The 23,075-nt window shown below is 57.7% G+C and overlaps 1 protein-coding gene across 7 annotated transcripts; it reads right to left on the bottom strand.

Annotated features, from left to right (window-relative positions):
- Nucleotides 1-348: 348 nt before the first annotated feature.
- On the bottom strand, nucleotides 349-23,039 carry LOC129540960 (ephrin-A3). 7 transcript variants are annotated; one of them, XM_088835845.1, is made up of 5 exons: nucleotides 22,830-23,038; nucleotides 3,015-3,328; nucleotides 2,482-2,547; nucleotides 2,218-2,295; nucleotides 350-2,003 (listed from the first exon to the last, which is right to left on the bottom strand). In XM_088835845.1, the coding sequence occupies exons 1-5, from the start codon at nucleotides 22,940-22,942 to the stop codon at nucleotides 1,873-1,875; spliced, it is 702 nt and encodes a 233-aa protein (XP_088691971.1). In that variant the 5' UTR covers nucleotides 22,943-23,038; the 3' UTR covers nucleotides 350-1,872. The 7 variants fall into 7 exon arrangements, with proteins under 7 accessions (XP_088691967.1, XP_088691971.1, XP_055258516.1 ...); XM_055402541.2 differs by lacking the exon at nucleotides 22,830-23,038 and adding an exon at nucleotides 9,611-9,821 and having other exon boundaries at nucleotides 351-2,003; XM_088835841.1 differs by lacking the exons at nucleotides 2,218-2,295; nucleotides 22,830-23,038 and adding an exon at nucleotides 9,611-9,821 and having other exon boundaries at nucleotides 349-2,003.
- Nucleotides 23,040-23,075: the final 36 nt, after the last annotated feature.

Genomic DNA, 23,075 nt, shown 5'->3' with positions numbered 1-23,075 from the left:
CTCAGTTGCCCCACGGCACATTAAGGTATCTTCCCGGACCATAGATAGAACCCATATCCCCTGCATTGGCAGGTGGATTCTTAACCACTGGACCACCAGGGAAGTCCAGCCATAACATTTTAAACGGAAAAAAAAAATTGCAAAGAATTATAAAGGAAACCAATTATATTGAAACACAGTTATCAAAACATCTACATTTTTTGGTATAGTAATATATATGTTTCTTTATTAACACATTAAAAACAAGATCTAACAACTACGGTTATTTCAAAGTAGTGATGAGAGTAAATGATATTTTGCGATATCTTCAAAAACTATAACACATTCTGAACACATCTGTGGTTTCTGTTGGTTACAAAGTCACAGGCACTCTTAAAACTACTGTGGCTCATTGCCCATACATAGGAGAATGGTAAATTTCAGTTACAGGTGAGTGAAAGTAAAGATATAACTTTTTCCTATCTAGTTTCACAACCCCCTGAAATCCACAGACCCCAGTCAAGAACTTCTGGTTACAGAATAGAATGGGAAGGAAATGAGAAAACCATCATCATTGAGCCTTATATTCTCTCTGCCATGTGATCTTTACACCAGTCCTGTGAGAGCTGTGTTATAACCTAGATTTTCTGATGAGATACTTGCGGCTCAGAGAGGTTGAGTGTGTTGCCCAAAGTCATCCAGGCCCTGCTCAGAAGCCTTATTGCTCCTCCACACAGAGGTGTCTCCTTAGGGGAGATGAGCTACAGAACAAGATGTTCAGTTGACCCTTTGGCCCTAGAGTCCTGTCTCCTCCTCACAGGCCTTGTGACCTGTGGGGTTTATTTAACCAGTGCACAGAAGAGTGATGGCCCCTGGAAATCACACACACTCAGTTATTTTTGTCTCCAGTTTATTTTTTTTTAGACTAAGAGCAGAGTATGAAAGTCACAGCCAAAGCACTTGAAAAAGGCCCAGGAGGATGGGTGGGGACCACAGAGGATGGGCAGGGCAAGGTCCTGGGAGCTGGGTCCTGGCTCAGGGCTGGCGGGGAGGGGGCGTTGTTGTCTCACGGTCTCCAAAAGTGTCTGTGCGTTGCATAGGTCCTGTCTTCACAGAAGACAAAAGAGGGGCCAGGGGGTCCCCCGGGTGGGGGGCCTAGCCTGGTGGGGAAGGGGTCTGAAGCTGGAGGGGGAAGTCAAGGAAGGTCAGGGGGTTACGGAGGGGGAGGGACTCTGTCCGTCTGTACATTATATAGAGATATAGAGTCTGTACATGCCTGCCTGGCACCCCAATGCCCACCCCTTGTCACCCTGTCCACTGTCGGTGGCCCCCCGCAGCGGTGTCTGCTTGTAAACTTGGATTCAATCCAAACCACAATCCTGGGGGTGGGAGTGGGAGGAGGACGTGCTTATTGCTGTAAACAGGGGAGGGGCCGCAGGCGGTGCCACCCCCTCACCCATCTAGTCCCCTCCCTGTATTCTGGCCCTGGAAGAGAGTGACTAGGGGTGTCTCCCACACTTCGATTTGCTCTCTCTGGGGCACATTTGTCTCTGGGGGGGGACAAAGGGGGAGGGCACCAGGGGTCACAGAAAGGTACCAGGGGGCAGGGAGTCCTGAGCACTGCCCTTTATAGCTCCCGGGTTTGGTACCAAACATTACCAGAACCACAAGGCCACTTGGGACCCATGGCTGTCCCTGTGCCTGGTCCACTACAGTGCCTTACTTGGTGGAGAGGGGACAGAAGGGGTGAGCACAGATGTATGGTGCAGACCCCGCTTCCAGCCATCGGAGGAGGGGTCTAGGCCCCAAGGCTAGGCTTCCCTGGAGAGGCCAAAGGCTCCCTGCTCTGTCCCAGCCCCGCCCCATCTCTCCCCTCCAAGGGAGGGGGCAGAGCTAGGAGGCCAAGAGTGTCATCAGGAAGAAGGCGATGCCCACCGCCAGGGGCAGATGTTCCCGCTTGGGGCTGGTACCGCTGATGCTCTTCTCAAGCTTGGGCACCTGGGGGTTCTCTCCCTCAAAGTCTTCTGTGGATAGATGAAGAGACAGACTGGTGAGAGCCGGGCTGTGCGCTGGGGTGGGAACACGCGGCAGCGGTAGCAGCAGTGGAGTGGGGGACGTGACCACCACGGGGGTGGTAAGGATCGGTGCCCCCAGGGGAAAGACATGCAAGAGGAGCAGACACCGGGGAGGGGGCTGCGGTTCCAGCAGTGGCCACCAGAGGGCGCTGCGCAGACTCACCCAGCACGTTGATCTTCACATTGGGGCCCATGGTGAACTGGGGGAGAGTGGGGACCGGCTTCTCCCCGGAGTGCGATGCTGCGGGGTGGGGTGCGGGCGGGGAGAGAGGAGGGGAGAGTCAGGGCCAGGATCCCCTCCCCCTGCTACAGCTGGGGAGCGAGTCCCCCTCGCCTGTGCCCTCCACCTCCACCCCCAGGAAGCCAGGGGAGCCCCAAAGCAGGGGAGCCAAGGATGGGGTCGCGGCTGCGAGCCGGTTATACTCACTGGAGGCGCAGCAGACGAACACCTTCATCCTCAGACACTTCCAGTGCAGGTTGTGGGTGGGCGTGGCTGGGGAGGAGACTGGGCCTGAGTCGCTTTTTCTCCAGATGTTCTACCCCGCGCCCTCCTCGCTCAGAAACTCTCCTCACTCCCTCCAAACTGCCCCTCTTGCGCAGTGTCCTTCAGCACCTCCTCCACCCTTGGGGTATTGGTCGTGGTGGCTCTGCTGTTAGCACTAGAAGCTCCCGGGGTCCTATCCCTCAATCAACAGGGAACCCTGAGGTCCCGCCTCCGAAATGTCCCTCACAGAAACAGTGACTCTGTGACTTTTGGGAATGCCACTAAACCTCTTAGCCTCACGACCCTGCGCTGGAACCCTGAGGGCCCCAGCTCCCACGCCTCATCCCGGGGTATCACTGCGAGCGACAGAGAACTAGTGCCTGCAGCGTCGGCCCGGCCCCGGCCCCGGCCCCTCGGGACTCCACCCCCTGGCACCCTCAGGCCCCGCCCCGGCCCGCCTCCAGGCCGTCACTTACAGATGTAGTAGTACTCGTGGCCGGCGTGGAACTCGTAGCCCAGAGAGAAGGCGCTGTAGCGCTGGAACTTCTCCGAGAACTTGATGGGGCTGTGGGGGGCGTGCGGCCGGTTGCACTCCCAGCGCTTGGAGCCTTGGCTGGCGTTGCAGGTGCGGTAGCCGTCCCGGCTCACCATATACAGCACGTACTGCTCCGCCCCGCCTCCGGGCCCTGGCCCCGCCCCGGGGCCCACCCCTGAGCTGTTGTAGTGCGGGCAGTAAATATCCAGATAATCGTTCACGTTCACCTGCACCGTGTAGCCCTCTCGCCGCAGGCTGTGGGGGAAGGAAGCGGGTCAGAGAGAAGAAACCCAAAGCCAACCCGCTTTCCACTTCACCTCTCCGCAGACCTTCCCTAGGGTCCTTAGAGTCTCCAGGCTTTCCTTCTGAGCTTCCTCTCCTCTCAGTCCCTTTCTCTATCCCCTGGGCCCTAGTGCCTCCAATCCCCGCACTCTCTTTCCAGGCCCACTCCTGGTTCTGCCCTTCTCCTGGTAGCCACCAGAGGGTAGTAAAGACGCAGGGAAGCCCGGCCGGCCTCCAAAGGAAAAGAGGCGGGGGAGAAGGGTGGAGGGAAGAAGGGAACGTATGCTTTGGTTACCACAGAAACGGCGCAGGTCCCTGCGACTCCCAGACCCAGGCCCGGCTTTCCTCCGTCCATCCCCCATAATTCACTAGTGGGGAGGAGGGATAGAAGGAATGGAAGTGTGAAAGTAGGAGGGATCCCTTGGAGGGATGCGCACCCTCCATCGCCTCTCCCAGCATGCTTTCCTGATGCTGCCAGTCCACCCCCAAGGCGAGTCCAACGAGACCTGCCCTCACAGACATATGTATGCAGGCTTCATGCATATACATGCACAAGTTGTGTGGCACACACACAAATATGTCCACCGCCCACTCACAGGCAGCGTACACATAGAAAAACTAGGTGATATGTGTGCTGGACTGGCATGCCAGGATTGGTTGACCCCAGCAATCTTCAGCTCTTTCCCTGCCCTTCCTATACAGACACACACACTGGCACATGCTCTCTCAACAGTATGACTGGCCTATGTACCTTGAGTCTCACTGGCCTCCACCCTGAGGGTATGGACAATTAGGTCTCCGATAATGCGACGCACCAGGACTTCCCTGGTGGCTCAGATGGTAAAAAAAATCTGCTTACAGTGCAGGAGAGCCAGGTTTGATCCCTGGGTTGGGAAGATCCCCTGGAGAAGGGAATGGCTACCCAGTCCAGTATTCTTGCCTGGAGGATTCCATGGACAGAGGAGTCTGGTAGGCTACAGTCTATAGGTTGCAAAAAGTCCGACATGACTGAGCGACTAACATATATACCAGTGTGACACAACAGATTAGGGAGGTAAGGGACTCAACACCAAGGCTCCATGTGTGTCATGCCAAAACTGGTATCTCTATACCCACCTCTCTCCTCAACCTGGACACTAACTCCCCCTTAATGATGCTGAACAGAGTAGTGGGCATAATGCCCAGACAAGATGGCTGTGCCTCTTACTTCCCTGATCCTTCTATGGGCAGAGAAGCAGATGCTGGGTCCCTTGTAATCCCCACCTGCCTTGCTAGTTATCATCAAAGTGTTGGTCTTAACGCTCTCTCCATGGTGGTGTGGGGATGGGAGAAACATCTGAATGGAGAAAGAAACTCAGAGAAGTAGGTAGGAGTTCTCCCTATTTTCTTCACGTAGGAATGCACACATCTTAGCAGTGAGAGGGGCGTATAGTGGACACAGGAAGGCATGGGGTACTTGGCAAAATGTCAAAGCACTGGGGTCTCTGGTTCCTGGGAACTCCCTGAGGGGAGAGACTCGCTCCCCTTGTCACCAGGCACCTCCCAGTTCCACAAACAGTAATTAGATCCATTAGGGAATCGAGCTTGGAGGCCTTTGGATGGGGTGGGGCCTTGAGGGTCCCTCCCCACCTCACCCTACATCCTTGGCCTTGCCTGTGCCACCCCCTCCCCAAACACTCCCTTTCAAGCCTAGCAGTAAGAAAGACAGGTAAGAGCTGGTGTTTGAGCACCCCAGTAAGAATGGGCTCAGCCTCCTTGAGTCATCAAGAATGCCACCAGCCCCACTCGGTTCCCATGGGAGTGATGGGTCACTCTGGCTCCTCCCTGGCCCTGGCACCCAGGTGGGCAGGAGTCTCGGCCTGGGGCACTGGGAGCAGGAAAACGGGTTAGACCAGGCCTAGCTCCCAGCTGCCACCCCAGGTTTACCTCTCTATCCACAAGCTCAAAGTCTACTGTTCCTCGCCCACAGACTTTGAGGAGGGGGCCACCAGTGCCAGACCTGGAGCAGCTGCACGGCCACTCGAGGCCTCTGTCCTTGAGCCTCACCCGGGTTTCCAGCCCTGAAGCAGAGCCTCTAGGGCACTGCGCAGTTTTCCTGCAACACATCCTGCTCCAGGATGGAGGGAGCCAAAGCCAGAGCTATTCCTACAGGCATCTCAGTTTCCTCAGCAGACAGGGGACCAGCCTTATAGAAAGGCTGCTGGACGACCACAACTAAAGAGAAGCCACCTCTTACCTGTCCCTGGGCTGAGTGGCGTGAAAAACCCCTGAAATGTCCCTACCCTCCCTGCTGGGCATGTGGGAGAAAGAACTGCTTGGGGAATGACTGTGCCCAGTCGGTAGCTGGTGGACAGGGGCAAAAGGCTGCCTGCCAGGGAAACCCAGCCACAACTCCTGGGAGACCTGAGGTGTCTGCTTGGCTTGGGCGCTTTAATTGAATCTGTCATCCTCCCAGTTTTGGCAGTAAAGAGGGAGGTGCCGCTAGGCCCCGGCTTAGCTTCGCAGCTGACCCCTCCTTCAGGGCCGCACCTCCCTAACCTAGAGCCACACCCCGCCACACCCCGCCCCCGCGGGAGAGGAGGGCAGGCTGGGCTCTGGGGACTCGGTCGTGCCTGCCCCTTCAAACAACTCTCTCCTCTTCCTCACTTGACCTCCTACTAGCCTCCCACTTCTCTCGCAGAAAGGCGAGGGTCAACACACCCCACCTGGAGGGGGTGCCCCCTCGCCCCGTTATTTCCTCTTTCCCGGCTTTAGCCGCCCCGAGTGCACGTTTCGACCCCTCTCTTTCACTCCTTCAGCGCCCTGTCTGCTCGAGCCTCGTGGGGTGGGCGGCGGGGGAACCGGGAAGGAGCAAACCTCTCCCCCCGGGGCAATTAGGGGCTGGTAAACAGGGTGTCTAACAAGACCAGGGAGTAAGGAAAGGATCCCAAGAGATCCTGAACTTGTTAAATCCCTGCCCCCCACCTCTAAACGCCAAGATGCAGAGCTACGGAAGTGGAGGAGGGAAAAAGACACCGGACCCCTGTTCTCCTTCCCTTTAGCGCGCGCCGCCGAGGCTGCGCGCCACTCACCCCAGTAGGCGAGGCCGGACCACGTGTGCGCGGCGTGGGGTCCGCGCGCCCGGGCTGGGATGGGTGATTGGCGAGAACGCTCGCGGGGCGGCGCGTGCACGCTGACACCCCCGCACCCCTTCGGCGCCCTGGGCCTCCGCGCCCCACCGGACTGGGTCTCGCCAGCTCGGGATTCGGCCCCGGGCTTCTCCCGCCGGCGTCGGGTGGGAGAAAAATCAGCGCGCCCCACATCCCCGCCCCTCCTCCCTGCGACAGCGGCGGCGGCAGCGGCGGCGGCGGCGGCGGCGGCGAAGGTTTATTGATCTGCAGCGGCGGAGAAGCGCGAGAGACCCGCCGAAAGCGAGACACACAGAAATGGAGTGAGAGGGAGACCTCGCACACCGAGAGCGGGGATGAACAGAGCGTGGATTCACCGAGAGGCGAAGGGAGTGAGACAGTGAGAAAGGAATCCAGAAACCGAGAAAGAGACGTTAGAGTGAGACGGGAGAGAGGCTCGGAGAAAGGGAGAGCCATAGAGGCCGCTCCAGAGAGGCCCGCAGACAGCAAAGACGGAGGCAGGGACGCAAAGGAGAATATCAGAGACAGGGAGCCGGTTCAGGGCAGAGACTCGGTGACCGGAAGGAAAGAGAGAAAGACCAACAGGGACGTAGTGGAGCCTCAATAAATATTTGTTGAATGAATGTATGAATGAAAGAGAGATCAGCAACAGAAACATTTAAGAGATAGACAGGTAGGGAGACAGCCAGAGAAATATATTCTGACGCTTCTTGAGATAGGGGCGAATGCCAGCACCCTTGTGCAGTTCGGCAAAGAAATGAAGCACAGACCTGGGCGCTTCCATTTGGCCACTGGCCGGTCCCGCCCCTCGCCATTCAATTCCGCGCTCATGGGACCCCTCGACCTCACACTCTTATGCTCTTTTCCAGTAAGGTTCCTCCATGCTCGGTTTCTGGGCCAGACTGGGAACAGGTCTCCTCTATTCCAGAGGACCAAACGGAGGGGCTGAGTGCGGGATAGGGGCAAGATCACGGTCGCTGTGCTGGGTACTGCCCCCAGGTCTGTCAAAGAGGCCACCGCACGTGTCCCACCAGTACCCTCCCACGTGACCCCCAGGAGGCGGGGTCGCAAGACCCTCTTCACGTGACCCCAGGGGGCAGAGACCCTTGGCACGTGATGGGGGTGGGAGCCAGGAGCCCAGCTCACGTGACCGGGGGGAGGGGACGCGGGAGCCTGTGGCTCGGCCCGGCCCCGCCCCCAGCTCCCTGGCCCTCTCCACTCCCGGCTCCGGAGCACGTCGCTCTCACGATTTATGGGGCCGCGGCTGCCGCAGTGAGGGAGCCGGGGAGCCCGGGCGCAGCGGCAACAAAGGCGGAGGAAGCGAGGCGGGGGCGGCGGCGGCCTCCTGGCCCGGTACGCGCCCCCTCCCATCTCTACCGGTCCAGACCTGCGGAGGAGCAGGGAAGACAGAAAGGAGGATCTCGGAACCTGGGCTCCCCCACCCCCTCCCAGGGCTTTCACCTGCGCCCAGGTGTATGCGGGGGAGGGGAACCTGATCAACAACATCCCCCCTTCACCTCTACCCCCTGCCATTCCCGCATCCCCTAGTTCCGGCGTATCCTAAGAACGTGAGGGTGCCCTGACCGTGGTGGCGAACCTGGAGCCCCTCACCTGCGTGCTCTCCACTCCCTGCCAGACTCTAGAGGGGCGGGGGGCGGACGTGTGAGTCTGGGGGAGGGAACGAGCTAGATAGAGAAGGGGAGTCAGCCCCTAGCGGCCCCCGGAGTTCTCCGAGTCCCGCTGGGGGGGGAGGGGCCGTATCCCCACCCCCGAGGTTTCCATGGGAAGCGGGGGGGGGGGTGCGTCGTTGCCTCATCCCCACCCCCAGTCTGACACTCCGGGCGCGAGGAGGGAGAGAGGGGGAGGCGCAGAGCCCCAAACAACAAAGAGCAGGAGCCGCGAGCGGCAGCCCCTCCCCCGGGAGGTTGGGGGTCGCGGCCGCCGGGCCCTCCTGGTCCCCTCTCGAGGGGCCTCGCCATTTGCTCCCGAGTCGCCCCCTGGGATGGGGAACCAGAGACAGTGCCGCCGCCGCCGCCTGGGCAGGTGTGACAGTGACCCCCGTGTCCCCAGGGATCCCCCCAACACACAGACACACACGGAGGCGGCAGGGGTGATACACACGGCGGCTCGGCGGGGAGGAGAAGACAAGGGCAGCAAGGACTGAGCAGAATGAGAAACTGGCCCCGCAGCCGGCACCCAGCCGCCACTCCACACACCCCGGGAAACCACACGGCCGCCCTGACACCCGCCCAGACCGCGGCGGCGCCGACAGCCACCCTAGCCCAGACGCGGCCGGCCACGCGGACAGCGACCGCAGCCCCCTCCTCGACCCGTCGCCCGCTCCCACCCCCAGACGATCGCCGACGCAGACACACAAATCACACACTCAGACACACACGCACACTGACAGCCGCGCACGCCCGCTCACACTTGGAGCCACACGCTGTCCCCAGCCCGGGTGTGTGTGTGCGTGTGTGACACACCGACATCTCCTTGCCTTCCTCTCTTTCGCCGGTACCCCACGTTCCTATCCTATCCAAGCAGCACCTCCAGAGCCCCCAACTTGGCGACCCAGCCCCAGCTCATCCCGGCCCTGCTTATCCATACAACCAGGGTAATCCATTCACCTTCCTTCTGAGGAGGTGCTCTCCCGGACTCCTTGCCTCAGCTTTGGACCCCACTTGTTAAAGCAGGAGTCATGCCCAGGACCCCTAGAAACGCTCGCCACTGAAAACAGGTCATCCCTGGGCTCCCCAAGTGCGGCGGCCTATCCCCAGCATGCTGGTGCTCCCAAACCCCAGGCCGGCCGAAGGGGATGAAGATGGGGGGACTGTCGACTGAGGGGTAAGCTATTCCAGAGGCGGGTGTGGAGAGAAGCCAAGGTGGGGTGGGGTGTTCCCAAGCAGCCTCCTCCGCTCGGCCCAAGCCCTGGTTACTCTACCTTAACAGCCTCTTTCAGACACCCGCTGAGTTTCATAGACGCCCACAGAGTGTGTCCCCCTCTCCCTCGCCTTCTAGCCCCCAACTGTGGTTTCCCAGGACTGCCACCCCAGGTTCCCCCAGGACTTCCCAGGCCTCCCCCTCTCACTGACGCGGGACGCATGGGCTCCCTGGGCCCCCGACTCACTGCTGGTTGGAGCTGTTCCAGTACACTGCATGCCGGTTTCCCAGCGCCCCCCCGGGTCCCTGGGCCAGCAGCGGCAGCAGCGGCACGGGCACGAGCAGCAGCAGCAGCAGCAGCGGAGCCGCCGCCATCCCCGGAGCCGCCGCCGCCGCCGCCCCCCGACTGAGCCCCGCGCTCCCGGCTTCTCGCTTCCCAGCTCCCTGCTGCCGCCGCCGCCGGCCCCCGAGCCTTAGGCCACGCCCCCAGCCCTTCCCTCCGCCCTCCCGGGCGCGCCCCCAAGGCCCCGCCCCTGGCGCGCTCCCGTCAGGCCCCGCCCCGCTCGGGCCCGGAGCGCGCGCGGCGCGTGGGAGGTGAGAACCGTGCTGCCCCCTCGGGAACAACCGGAGCGCTCGTCGCCTCTCCCTCGTAGGTTTAACTTGCTACCGCCGATCTTCTGCTCCCCAGTCTGGAGAAGACTAGGGAGGCCAAGACAGGGATCTCAATCTCTTGTCACTGTTCATTTCTGGGATGGGAGACTTGAGAAGAAGCTTGGGGTGCAGGATCCTTTAATAAGTAAAACTAGACCTCCCTCCTTTCTGACCAGTCAGGTCCTCTGCTCCCGTCACATCCCTCTTCCCTTATGCGTGAGGAGCCAGAAAGGGTCTAGAGGGTGGTTGAGAAGCCCTTAGCTGCCACCAAGGACCTTATCTCTGTTGCCCTGAACCCCCCAGCTGAGCAGGAGGCTGGTTTTTCTTGGAGGTAGTGTAGAGGAGCTCGGCCGGAGAGTGTCAAGGCTGGGTGCTGGGAGGGCCTTCAGCAGTCCAGGGCCCAAGGCAGAGGAGGGACTGAGGAGAGTCAGCTAGAGCCAAACCGGCTTTCCTGGGACACTGACAAAGGATTCTTCACTCACTCTCAACCAGAGACCCCTCCCAGCACAGCCAGTGGTGTCCCTAGGCAGTCTCACTCCTACTGTCACAGATGCTGAGGAGAGTGCGCACAGCCAGAGCACCTTGTACTCCAGTCCCCACCACAGTCATTGCCCTCACAGTGACTCCCAAGCACAGACATTACAGCCACACATTCAGAAGAGGCTCAGACACCCAGAAGCAGAGAACACAGAAACCCAGGCGTCTGACACAGGCATACAGACACACAGACAACCCCTCAGAGACATACAGGTAGAGGTACCACTAGGTACCCAGAGATCTGTAGAAACACAGAGATTCAGAACACAGAGACGTCCAAGCACACACACCTAGACACACACAAGCCCATGCACACCCTCTGACATACACACAGTTCTGCACTCTCCTCTTCTGTCTTGTCCTATGAATTAGAAATTCAGGGAAAGAAAATTCTAGAATCTAGAAAGTGTTAGTCACTCAGTTGTGTCCGACTCTCTGCAACCCCCCACCAGGCTCCTCTGTCCAAGGGATTCTCCAGACAAGAATACCAGAGTGGGTGGCCATCCCTCTCCAGGGAATCTTCCTGACCCAGGGATCAAACCCTGGTCTCCCACATTGCAGGCAGATTCTTTACCATCTGAGCCACCTGGGAAACCCCAGAGATTGAGGGAAAGGGTCTCAAATCCAGACCTAGGGATTGTCCACCCCTCATCTCCTTTTGTTGGGGAGGCTCAGATTAAGAGTGATCAGGAAGACCAGGTCTCAGACCAGACTCTCAGAACCCAGTCCAACCCCCTGAGCCCAGGGTGACAGGAATGATGTGCTTTTCTTCTTACTGCAGGAGAGAGGACATACAAGCACCCTTTATCTCTTATTGTTGGCAGGACAGGGGTGCTGACCACAATTTGGCCTCAGATGCTGGGTTTGGGGGAGGGGCGGTACCATCCAGAAAAAGCCCTGTGCCTAGCTGCTGTCAGGAGAGAGCAGGCTGTGTCCTCCCTGGGTTCTTCTCCACCCCAGGAGATCTCCTCTCCCTTCTCAGGAGCCAGAAAATAAATTAGGCCCCTTGGGGTGGGAATGGGGGACATTGCAAACAGCTCTCCGTCCCCTCAGACACCTCAGCCTGAGGGAGATTTGTTTCACCCAAATGATGCTGACCTGCCTACTCCAGGTGCCACGCATCCCAGCCTCCTCCCCGCCTACCCACATTCCTATTCTGCAGAAGAAGCATCTCCCTGTAGGTCCCACAGTTGGCAGAGAGGCTGCCCGTATTCATAGGGAGTGGGAGCTTGCTGGTTTGGCCTAGGACTTTAAATTCCATTTTAGAAGCCCTGTTTATAGAATCTGGGTCCCACTTAAGGATTTGGGCTCTTTTCTGTAGGACTCAGATACTCCTCTTTAGAATCTAGCACACTCCCTCCCAGCCCCCCAGTAATAACTGAACTCTCTTCTCTAGAATTTGGAGCCCTCTCTTCTGGATTTAAGCAGCTCTCTCCATGGGGTCTAAACCTCTGGTTTTTAGGTTCTGAGACACTCTCTATAGAGCCTAGGCCTCTGACCATGGGATCTGGTGCTCTGTCTATCTAGGCCTCTAAATCAGCTGCTGGCCGATTTGGGCTTTTGTGTGAATTAGCAAAACCACCCTCTCTGCAGACCCAGTCCTTAGGGTGCATCTCTTGGCAAGTGGTACCTTTGTGCAAAAACAAAGGTGCCGCTCCTTTCAGTGGGAAGTGGCCCCACGTGTCTCCCCATCTTAGTGAGAGAGCTTGGACTGATCGTCTCTACTACTCCTTGGGGGGCTCCTTTGTGCCAAGCACAAACAGCACACACATATGTGGCAGTTCTGAATATAGGATGTGAGCTTCCAGCTGTAATTCTTAGGCCTGTTGATAGGCCTCTATTCATGGGGTCTGGGCTTCTCTAGGGATGGAGTCTCTGTGTATAAGATCTGGGCCACTGTCCACAAGCTTGGATCTGATCTGAAGCCTATGCCTCTTTATGTGACATCTGGGTCATTGAAGGACCCAGGCCTCCATCAATGGGGCGTAGGACCTCTGTTTATAACTGTGACTCAAATCTTTCCTATGACCCACAATAAGATGTATATTTTGCATTTGCCATACAGCAGACACACACACACATTCACATATAATTGAAATAACAAGTTTCATGAAACAATACTTACCCTTATTACAGAGGCTGCACTCTGATATTTTTCTTCTGTTCTACTCTTAAAAAAACAAAAATACGAAGCTCGTTCAGTCCCAGAAAATTGATTCCTTGATTGTATTACCCCTAATGGGTTACAATATACAGTTTGAAATGCTCTAAGGCCTGGGCCATGACTGCTACCTCTCTGTTGGGTGAGGGCCTCTGTGAAAGCTGAGGTTCTCTCCATGGGGCTGATCCTCTTTCTCTAGGGCCTTGGGCCTCTTTCTCCTCTTCTGCAGGCTCTGCCTACATTTCCCTCTGCCCCTCAGCTTGCCAGTACACTGCTGGCTGCCATGTTCTCTCCAGGGGCACTGAGCTCAGGCCCCTGGGAGTTCTCTGAATGTGGTGCCTCACCCTGCCCTACCCCGTCCCCCTGGGTCCGAGGAAGCAGGGAGCTGAACAGGTCAGGGGCAGAGGGAGTACTCAGGCTGTGTGGCCCAAGGCGGCTCCTGGGACATCGGGTGGCAACCACAGAGGCGAGCTATGTTCAATAAATCATGGAAGCTAGGGCCTGGGGGAGGGGGAGTCCAGGAGGGAAGGGGGGCCGTGGATAAATAATTCATTAAACAAACAAACAAGGAGCCTGTAAGAGGGAGGATGGGGCCCGCGTGTGGGCAGGAGAGGCAGCCGCCAGCTCCAGACATGAAATATTCACAGGTTCCACACCTTGCCTAGGGCCCATGTGTGTGTCCTGGTGCAGGCAGCCTGTTGGCATGGTCCTAACATGGGACCCTGGGTGCCAACAAGGAGGGTGATGTATGTGTCGTCTGACTTCCAAGTGTGATGTGTGTGTCAGCATGGCTCCATGGTTCTCTAATGCCTGTGAGTTGACAGGGAACAACACACATGACTGACTAGTGAACTCGGTGCACAGGACACAGGAAATTAGGATTCAGGGCTTGATGGGTGGGGTCAGAGCATCACAACCTCTGATTCCAGTCATGCCCTGAACCCTCAACTGATCCAGCAAGCTAAGAACCCTGAAGTGGAGAGGCATCTCAGGGGTGTTACACTGGAGGTTTGAGTGCGTCCTCTGAATGTGCTTCTTTGTAGAAAAGCTGAGAGGGAGGCAGTTGGGCTTGGCAGTTAAACAGGATGGGATTGGGTTCAAATTCCATTTCCACCATTCATGGGCTGTGCTGGTCACCTTAGTTCTCTGAGATTGTTTCCTTATCTGTAAACTGGGGATAATAACACCCTTCCTCGAAGAGCTGCTTGTTATGAGGATAAAGATCCGTGTCTGGGAAACACTGGGCAGAGAATTTAGGACCCACAAGGTGCTTGATTGATGGAGGCCTCATCATTGTTATTATCCTGAGGTCTGCCAACCTAGACTAGCTCCAGACTCTCTTTTTCATCTTTCTTCCCAGCCATTTCCAAACTTCTCTAATAGCCGTCATAGTAGGAGAGGTGACCTTGGGCTTGGGGAATAGCGATGGGATAGGAAAAGCTCAGATAGAATGAGGGGGAGTAGAAGTTACAGCCAAAGAGACATTCACATCCTTGAGAGTGTGAAAAGAGAGGTCCTTGACCTTCTCCTCAGACCCCAGAGCCTCTCTTTAGCCCCTAAATCTCTCCTTCAATCCACAGTCTCTTCTCTTTCCTGCCACCAAAATTGAACTTTCCAGTAAGTGGTGCAAGGGGACAGACGGAACTGGGATAGTCTCAGAGGAGCATTGCAGTCTCCTCACCCCAGCCATCCCCAGGCCAGTCCCCACTGCCACAGCTCTAGCCTCTGCCCTCTGCCTACTGGTTGAGCACTTCCCTGGCAAAGATGGCTATGTCTGGGCAAAACCCAGAGAAGTGGCACCCCATAGTGGGTGGGGAGAATCCAGGCTGGAGGGAGCTGCAGAGGGCCAGGGTGGAGTACCTAGGGCCTCCTAGTAGGCCCTAGCATTCCCCAGCCCTCTCGTGTCCCCTGGAAAGGATCCGCTCCCAGTGGGAGAGAGCCAGCAGACAGGTCTGAGCTGGCCTGCTCCTCCACAGACAGAAGAACAGGCTGGGGGAGGGGGCCTGAGGTGTTGGTGGGGAGTGGTGGCTATAACCCCCATATCTCCTTGGTGGGGAGCTGGGGCAGAAGGGACTGTGGCCTGGGCACAGCTTACCATAGCCTGGGGACCCAGCCCTTGTCTCCCTTGGCTAGCCTGCCGCTACTTGGGGTGTCAAGGGTCTGGGCCCCCAGGTGTGAAGGTGGTGCCTGCCCACCTCTTCCCAGAGAGCCAACACTGGTTCTCCACTTCCCCTCCCCTGGGCTGGGCAGGTTCAGGCTAATCTGCGCCAGAGCTTCACGGCAAACATTGATCTGTAATAAAACCACAATGTGTGTTCGGGAGAAGGGATTCCAGACACAGAAAAATCCAGACACACATACACACTCACACACATACACATGGATGCAAAACATGCAGCTCTGAGGAGAGCAGATACCAGCGGTCCTGAAAACACAGCTAAACATGGACCTCTTCGCTGAATCAAAAGCATGATCAGCTCTACACTTCCCCTCCATGCCATAGGCTTTGTCCTTCAAAACCCAAGCCTTCTCTGACAGTTCATTTTCCCTGTGTTCCCATAGCACATTCTTCACAGCTCCATAACTGCATTTGCACTTGGCACTGTAATTATTTGTTGGCCAGTTTTTCTCCTCAAGTAATCTGAAGATTCCTTAAGGGAAGGGATCCTGACTGAGGCAAGTGTATATCCTCAGCATCTAGCATGAAGCCTAGTATTTAGTTAATAGGCACAGGTGAGGTGCTTAATAAATAATTGTTGAATTGATGAACGGAAGAATAAATGGATTCTGATAGTGAGACACCCATGCCGAGAATCCCTCAGAAGCACACAGCATAACTAGTACATGCTACTCAGGCCTCTGGTCCCGCCTTCTTGTCTCTAGCTCCCCTGACCTTACTGCCTCTTAGCTTCCTCAAAGGCCCTCCTTTTCCTCCCCCCTTTGCTCAGTGTGAGACCATGAATTTGAGTACCACCTGAGGGCTGGTAGGCAAGGTAAGGGTTAATGACACCTCATTAGTGCTTAATTGGAGGAAGGAAGCTGCCCTGGCACCAGACAGGTGGGCAGGCCTGCCCCTCAGCTGGAAGCAGGCATCCCTAGTTCCAGCACCCTGCCGGGCACGTGGGTGATTTGGCCCTGGAGACCCTCAACTCAGCCCAGGGCACCTCCCCCAACCATTTGCTTTGCCAATGTAGTCTCCAGGCAGTACAGACCAGCCCTCCCCATCTGTCACCAAACATCCAGAGGGAGAGGCAGACTTCTTATCCTTTCTCCTGTAGCTAGGCTGTGCCCTCTCCCTCCCTGGAGAGGCTGGAGGCTGGGAGGAGAGGTGGGGAAAGGAACTGGACCACTGAGAAGCAGATTAGAGAGCCAGTGAGGGACAGATTTGGGATACAGACAAGCGACAGAGCTAGGGATGTGGAGATGTCTGCCCAATTTGACCTTAAATGAAGAGAATGCAAATGAGATGCAGACGATTTGCAGATGAACGCGAGGATCTCAGAATTAACATTCCGGGTGGCGTAAGCTCAGTACCCAGGACCCCCACGCTTTTGTCAATATTCCCCTCCTAAATTCCTCGTCTGAATGAGTAAAAGGACCTCAAGAAAAATAAGAACTTGGTTGGGCTACGACTGCAGGACCTGGGAAACAGGGCTCCGCTCTCGCCTCCCCGCCCCCAACCCAAGCACCACCCAAGCTGCCAATGAAGCACAAGCAAAGACCACTCTCCAGGTTACGCTCGGACGCACCGTCGGTTGCTATGGGGACCCCTCCACGTCCAGGCCTGAACCAATGGGCATCACCGCTGATGACCTCATGCCCCAGGCCCAATGATTCTATTGGTTATTTGGAAGTCAGCGTGCCCCTCTCCAACTGCGTCACCGCTGGGGATCCCCCGACGACCCCAGCTGGTGTGGCCGACTGAAAGAAGAACGCGCTGGGAGCTCACAACTTGCCGAATGAATGAGTAAGGAAAGGAAGGAATTACTGAAAAGGAAGAAGAAACAACGGTGGGGTTACATAAAAAAGACCAAAACTTTAGGGGTTAGCCTCTAGTGAAAGACTTGTAACCCCAGAAAGTGGGGAGCAGGATCGAGGTGGAGACTGGGGCTCTCAGGTTCTCGGAACAGCGACATAGCTTGATGCGAAGATGAGGGGGTTTTGCATCATTCTGGTGAGACTAGGGCAAGCCCAGCAAATTGAGGGCCCCACCCTCGGCCATCTAGCGCCGCTGAGTTTAGGGGAGATCGGTGACGCCTCAAAACCTGCAGGTCTGCCGAGCCTCCTGGAACCACGCCCGGAACACGCCTCGAGGACTTCTCATGGGTAGGGCCCAGTCCCGGAAGACCTCCCAGAGTCTTCGTCCTGTCCAGGCCCCATGAGCGGACTTGGCCCTCGCTTTCCTTGGAGACGCGCCCCGCAACTGAATCAGTTGTCCACACAAGGCCCAGGCTGGGCGGAAAGTGAGTGTAGGGAGGGGCTGGCTAGAGGCCTGCGGCCGGCGGGCCTGCGTCTCCCCCGCCTCCGCTCCCTCCCCAGCGCAAGTGCGTGGCGGCCCAGGAGTCCACCCTCACACCTGCAGGGAGCTCGGAGCCGGCGAGGGCCTGCCTGTGTCTGTGTCAAGGGTGCGCGTCTGCCTGAGAGAGAGGGCGTGTGTCTTGAGTGTGGGGAAAGCCGGTTTGGCCCCGCGTCTCTTTCGCACATGCGTTATCAGAGGCGAGATCCGCGCGCCGGCTGCGGGCTCGGGAGCGAGCGCGCCGGGCTTGGTCCGCGAAGGGAGGGTGTCTGCGGCCGCTGGGAGCAGGATAAGAAGCCCGCAGTCCTTAGTGCTGGTCTAACCAGTCATCCCCGGCCTGCGCCGCCTCTGGCTTCACTGGAGAGGGGCGGAGGTAGCAGTACAGTCGGTTTCCACGGCGACAGATAGACACCCTTCTGATTGGCAGCAGAGACTGAACTTGAACACAGGACCGAAGACCGAGCCCATAGCTCAGGCTTCAGCTCAGACTTCACCCTCTTCACTCTGGCCCCTCGCCCCCAATAAGAATCGTGTTTTGGGGTGAGGGCCCTGACACGAATACGCAAGCACATGCACCTACAGATATGGCATTTTATGAAAGTGGCCTTGAATCGGGGGCGGGCCAACTCGTGTAGGCTTCGTCCTCGTTGCAGTCCTCCGCCCCAGGCCTCAGCCAGAGCGATGGAAACATCCCCAAGGGACGGGGTGTGAGCCAGGTGTGCAAAGGGGTGGGGCGGGGTTCGAAAACCTCCGGCATTTCGGCCTGGTCATCAGCCTCTGGACCTCCAGAACCCTCCGCCCGCCGCGCCCCCACGCGCATGTTCACACGCCGCCTCTTGCCGCCGCAGCCCCGCCGAGCTAATCAGCACAACATCCACCTATCGATCGTTGGCTGGGTGCCAGGCGGGCCGGCACCGTGCCAGGGGAAGCTGTGGGGCACCGGGGCGGGTAGAGCATAGCACCAGGGGAAGGGGCACCCCTTCTTTGGCTCCCCCCAAGTCACTGGTCACTGGTTAGTCTTGGGGGGAGCGTCATAGCTTTGCCTGCCAGAGGTGATAGAGACAGAGGGGGCTGAGAGCAAAGGGGGCCCTCCCTCCTCGGCCCCACCCCCTCCTCCTTATAAAAGCGAAGAACAAAGAGGCCGCTGGGGAAGGAGGCTTTGATCTGACCCCACCTTCTCAGTTCTAGGCCAGGCACCGCCCAGGCTGCCCTTACGGAGTAGGGGGACACCCAGCCCTCAGGGACCCAGGCATTCTGAAACCCAGATGCTCTCTTTCTACTACCCCTTGCCTTTGCCCCAACATCCTGCTTGGTGCTGCCACAGCTTGAGCAGTGCCCCGAGTGTGTGTGTGTGGGCTATCAGGAGCACCTGTCCCCTCCCCAGCCCAGGAAACCAGCTAGAGAGGGGGTAGAGGGTGCCAAGCTCCACAGCTGCTGCTGGCACCCACCCCACACTGCCCAGAGGGGTGCCCACTGAGGCCTGGCATGGATGGCTTGGGCACAGCTGGCATGGAGGTCAGGCCAAGCCACGCTGAGAGCAGAGACTTCAGGGAGCTCCGCTGCTGTGCCACCCCCTACCCTGCACCCCTCCCCTCCCCGCCGGGGGCCCAGTGTCAGGCAAGGAGCTAGAGAGCAGAGGGCAGTAGGTTGGAAAAAGCAACAAAAAGATGGGTATTTGGTTTATTGAAGTCCAGACACTTACAAAAATACAAACTGGCATGAAATTCAACCTCATGGTAAGTCCGTCTTCACAGAAGACAAGTGAGTGATCCTCTCGGGAGGCGAGGTGCTGCCCCAGGGAAGAGGCCCACAGGGCACTGGGGACAGATGGCAGGCCTGGGCTTCTTGCCTGACCTGGTCCAGCAATCCGCCTGTCCCCAGGTCTTCTCCTTGGCCCCCAGCAGGCTCCAGGATGCCATCCCATCAAGTCCCATCCTTCCTGAGGGCAGGGATTCGAACATCAAAGCCGCTGATGGAGACCTTATGTTTGTCTCGCCTCCACTCCAAGGTGCCCAGGGCTGTCTGCTGCTCCCCTGTGGCTCCTCTTCAGCCTGTGATGAGGAGGGCAGTACCTGGAAGGGTCACCTCAGACCTCCCCCATCACTCTTCCATCTTGTCTGTCTGGCTTGGCACTCCCAGCTCAGGTAGGGGGCAGGGGCCCCTCGCCAAGGAGTCTTGGGAAGCCTCTGGTTCCTGGGGGTGGCAGGAAGGGTCCGCTTGGCTCAGAGAACTCTCAGGAGTCGCAGAATTGGAAACAGCAGCAGCAGCAAGAGACAGAGGGGACTGGGAGTGGCCCCTCCTTGCCACCCTGACGTGCCACTCTCTCCATGGCTCCCAACAGGATGCGCTGACTCAGGCTCTGTGAGAGGGAGGGGGTGGCACCGATGGGCCCTCCTGCTTCCGCAGCCTCCTTCTTGCTCCCCCCGTTAGTTGCTCACTCCCAGTCCTCTCTTCAGGGTCTCCCGAACCAGCCAGTCCCTCCCAGAATCTACTATCTCTAAGCCCCAACTTGCAGGTCTCCTCCCAGGTGCCATTAGAGGCCACCAGTTCAGAGAAGGCCTTGGAGGGCCTTGCCCCTGGAGATGCCATTCCCACTGTGCAGCGGAGGCTCCCACAGGCTAAAGGGGGAAGAAGAGGCCCCCCAGAGTCTAATGCTCCCAGATTCTTCCCACTGCTCCCCCCATTCCCGAGGGTCCCACTCTAGCCAGAAGGGTTGCTCCCCTGCCCCAACCCACTCACTGTCCTCCTTGCAGCAGATAGACACCTGGAGCCTCAAGCATTGGCCAGGACTCCCCGGAGTTGGCACTGCTGGGTGGTGGGAAATTGGGAGGAAGAAGTTAGCATGGGCTAGTTTGCATGCTTCAGAGTCACTTTAAAACCCTCCCAGCTTCTCCTCTCTCCAATTCCCTGGAAAGCTTTTCCTTATTTTGGGGCTACATCTAGGTGCCCACCTGTGTCCCTCCTTATGTCCCCTTGCCCGGCTTCTCTTCCGTGCCCCGTCTCTTTATCAGCTCACTCTAGATGTCCCCCTACCATGTCCTGAACCCTTGCCTGACCCCCCCTCCAGGCCTGGCCTTCCTTCCTCTCCTCTCCCCGCCCCTCAGTCTCTCTGCCTTGACTGCTGGCAATGGCAGGTAGCCCACACCCCTCCTTGCCTTCCCCAGGAGGCCAGGGTGCCCATCCTCACTCACAGATGTAGTAGTAGGTCTCTCCAGGCAAGAACTCCATGCCAAGGGAGAAGGGTGTGAAGCGCTGAATCTTCTCTGGAAATCGGACAGGGCCAAAGGGAGCGAAGGGGTGGGAGCACTCCCAGCGCTTAAAGGCACCCGGCCCCTCAGCACGGCAGGCCTTGTAGCCCGCCCAGTCCACTACATATAATGCGAATGTCTCGGGGCCCTCAGGGGGCCCTGGACTCTCATAGTGTGGGCAGATGATGTCTAGGTAATCCTTGAAGCCCAGCTCCACCACGGCGTCTCCTTGAAGCAGCCTGCAGGCATAAGGTAGATGAGGGCAGAAGGGTTCCTTGGCCCAACACACTGGGGGCACGAGGGTCAGAGATACCCCTTCCCAAAGGTCCCTGCCAGCCAGTCCCCCACCCACTGGAGCGGGAGCAGCTTGGGAAGGTCTTTGAGTTCCCCAGACTGACAACTCTTGAGAGACAAAGAGAGTGCAAGAAATGGATGAGGTAACGGATGCACAGTTTCAGAGAGGTTAAGGGACTGCAGGGCCTATAACCACACGGCTCAAATGTGAGAAGGCACTCCCACAGCCTAGCTTTTGGGTGGGAGCTGCCACCCCTCTCTAGCTCTAATGCCCAACACAGGCCTTGGTGCAGCACCTGTGCTTGACAAATGTTAGGAGGATGGCTGCTGTGAAGAAGCTGGGGCACAGAAGCAAGGGGCACAGACCTGGGCCCACAGTGCAGTCACAGACTAGAGGTGGAGACTGGGAACAGTACCCTCCTTAACTGATTCACAGAGGAAGGCTGCCTTTTTCAGATGCCAATTCGCTGCCGAAAGAACACCATAGCAAGCAAGAAAGAAAGAGTGGATGGTGGGAACCTCCCCTCCCCCTCCTTTCTTTGCCAGGACAACAAAGTGCCAGACTTGGAGCCCCCTCCACATATCTCCCAATCTTTGGCCTCCTCAGGACTCCCTTCCACCTCTTGGGAGACGTCAGGGGAGCCAGTATGGGTGGGAAGACCTAGGACACGTCAACCCCTTCCGCATCAAGTAAAGCATGAACTACTCCCACCCCCATGCTCATCATACACAGAGCCCAACTTGACTTATGAAAGGCCCCCAACTCTCTCTCGATGGGTGGTCTCAAGACCACCTGCATCTGGAGTTGTGATTAGGAATGCAGATTCCTGCAGATTCCTGGGCTCAGCTCAGACCAGCTGGAACACAAGCTGGGCCTTTGTTCAGTTCTGCGGCATCCCTAGTGCCTGGAAAAGTGTCATGCACAAGGAAAATGCTTAATAAATATTTGGGAATGGAATGAATGAGTCAGAAACCTCAGGGTTAGGGGGTAGGAACCTGAATTTTTAACCAGTCTTCCAAGTCATTCAGAGGCACTGGTCTGGAACACAGAGAGGAATTCAGAGGTGGAAGACAACAACAGCTCTCACCATACAGCATTGGTATTGTAATGACCTGTTCTGAAGCCTGCTCACCCAGGGGTCCTTCGGGATCCCAGAGGGCAGAGCCTAGGTCTTATTTCTAACCCCCAGTGCCCTAGCACAAGTCCGGGCACACGGTACACGCTTCATAAATGTTAGTGAGTGAACAAACGAACAGAGTCACAGATTGTTTTAAGTAGAAAATCAGAAAGGAAAACATGGAGAAAGCAGAGAGAGGCAAGGAGAATTGGGGAGGAGCATGGAAACAGGAAAAAAACATACAGGTTCCAAGGCAGGCAGATCAGGAGACAGAAAATAGTAGTTTATATCTGTACAGGCTTTACCTCTTGGACACACATGACCTCAGTCTACCTGACTTCCCAGGGTACTAGACATTATTACCCCATTTTACAGATGAGATAACTGAGGTTAGGGAGGTCAGATGACTTGCCTAAAGGTGATTCAACTCTAGAAGGGCAGGGCCGAGACTGCACAGAAATAGAAGGGCTAATAATGACTGAGATGAAAGCGTCCTAGGATGAGCTCAGGAGAAAGAGCGAGCGCCAAAGAGGCCAAGCGAGCAGGAGAGTAACCCTCTTTCACAAGAGTAACCACCCTCCTCCGGCGCCCCGCAAGTCCGCTCGCCCCAGCTTCGGCCCGAGGAAGGCTGGGGATCCCCAAGACAGAAGCGAGGGGGGCGGGGCTCGGAGTGCAGGCTGAGGTTCCCCCAGCTCCTGGCTCTGAGACCCCGCCGATTGCCTTCGCGGCTGGGGTCCTCCGATCGCCTCCAACGCGTGCGGGCGGGCATAGGGGACCCCAGGCGCGCCTCGCCCCTCCCTCCTCCCCCACCGGCTCAAACAAAGGATCCCCGGCGCGCGGCCGGGTCCAGGCGGCGCCGCGCACAGAGCGAGTGTCGGGCGCGCGCCCAGCCCGGGAGCGTGCAGGCCCGGCTCGCTGCCCGCCGGTTTCGGCTCGGCTACCTGGGGTTACTGGAGTTCCAGTAGACCGCAAGGCGGAGGCCACAGCCCCCTCGCAGAGGGGAGCTGAGGAGTACGGCCCAGAGGACAGTCTGCAGCAGGGGCTGCAGCCGCATCGCCCCCTAGGTCTGGTGTGGTCTGGCCCGGCCCGTCCCGGTCCGCTTCGCAGTCGCGGCGAGAAAGGTACAAAGTGCAGAGGAGGTTGGGGTGGGGCTTGCGAGAAGCGGGGTGGGGTGCAGAGACTCACAG

This window comes from Moschus berezovskii, chromosome 4 (assembly GCF_049115385.1).
Source record: "Moschus berezovskii isolate FMDL1 chromosome 4, NW_MosBer_1.0, whole genome shotgun sequence".
Taxonomy (NCBI): domain Eukaryota; kingdom Metazoa; phylum Chordata; class Mammalia; order Artiodactyla; family Moschidae; genus Moschus; species Moschus berezovskii.
The sequence above is the reverse complement of the archived record's forward strand: the minus strand, read 5'-3'. Positions and strand labels throughout refer to the sequence as shown.

Excerpts from the sequence above, each read along its gene's own strand:
- LOC129540960 (XM_055402541.2), bottom strand. The coding sequence starts at position 9,738 with ATGGCGGCGGCTCCGCTGCTGCTGCTGCTGCTGCTCGTGCCCGTGCCG. Across the intron at positions 3,329-9,610 it reads TGGAACAGCTCCAACCAGCA|CCTGCGGCGAGAGGGCTACA; the intron begins GTGAGTCGGGGG and ends CTTCCCCCACAG. Across the intron at positions 2,004-2,217 it reads TGTGAAGATCAACGTGCTGG|AAGACTTTGAGGGAGAGAAC; the intron begins GTGAGTCTGCGC and ends ATCTATCCACAG.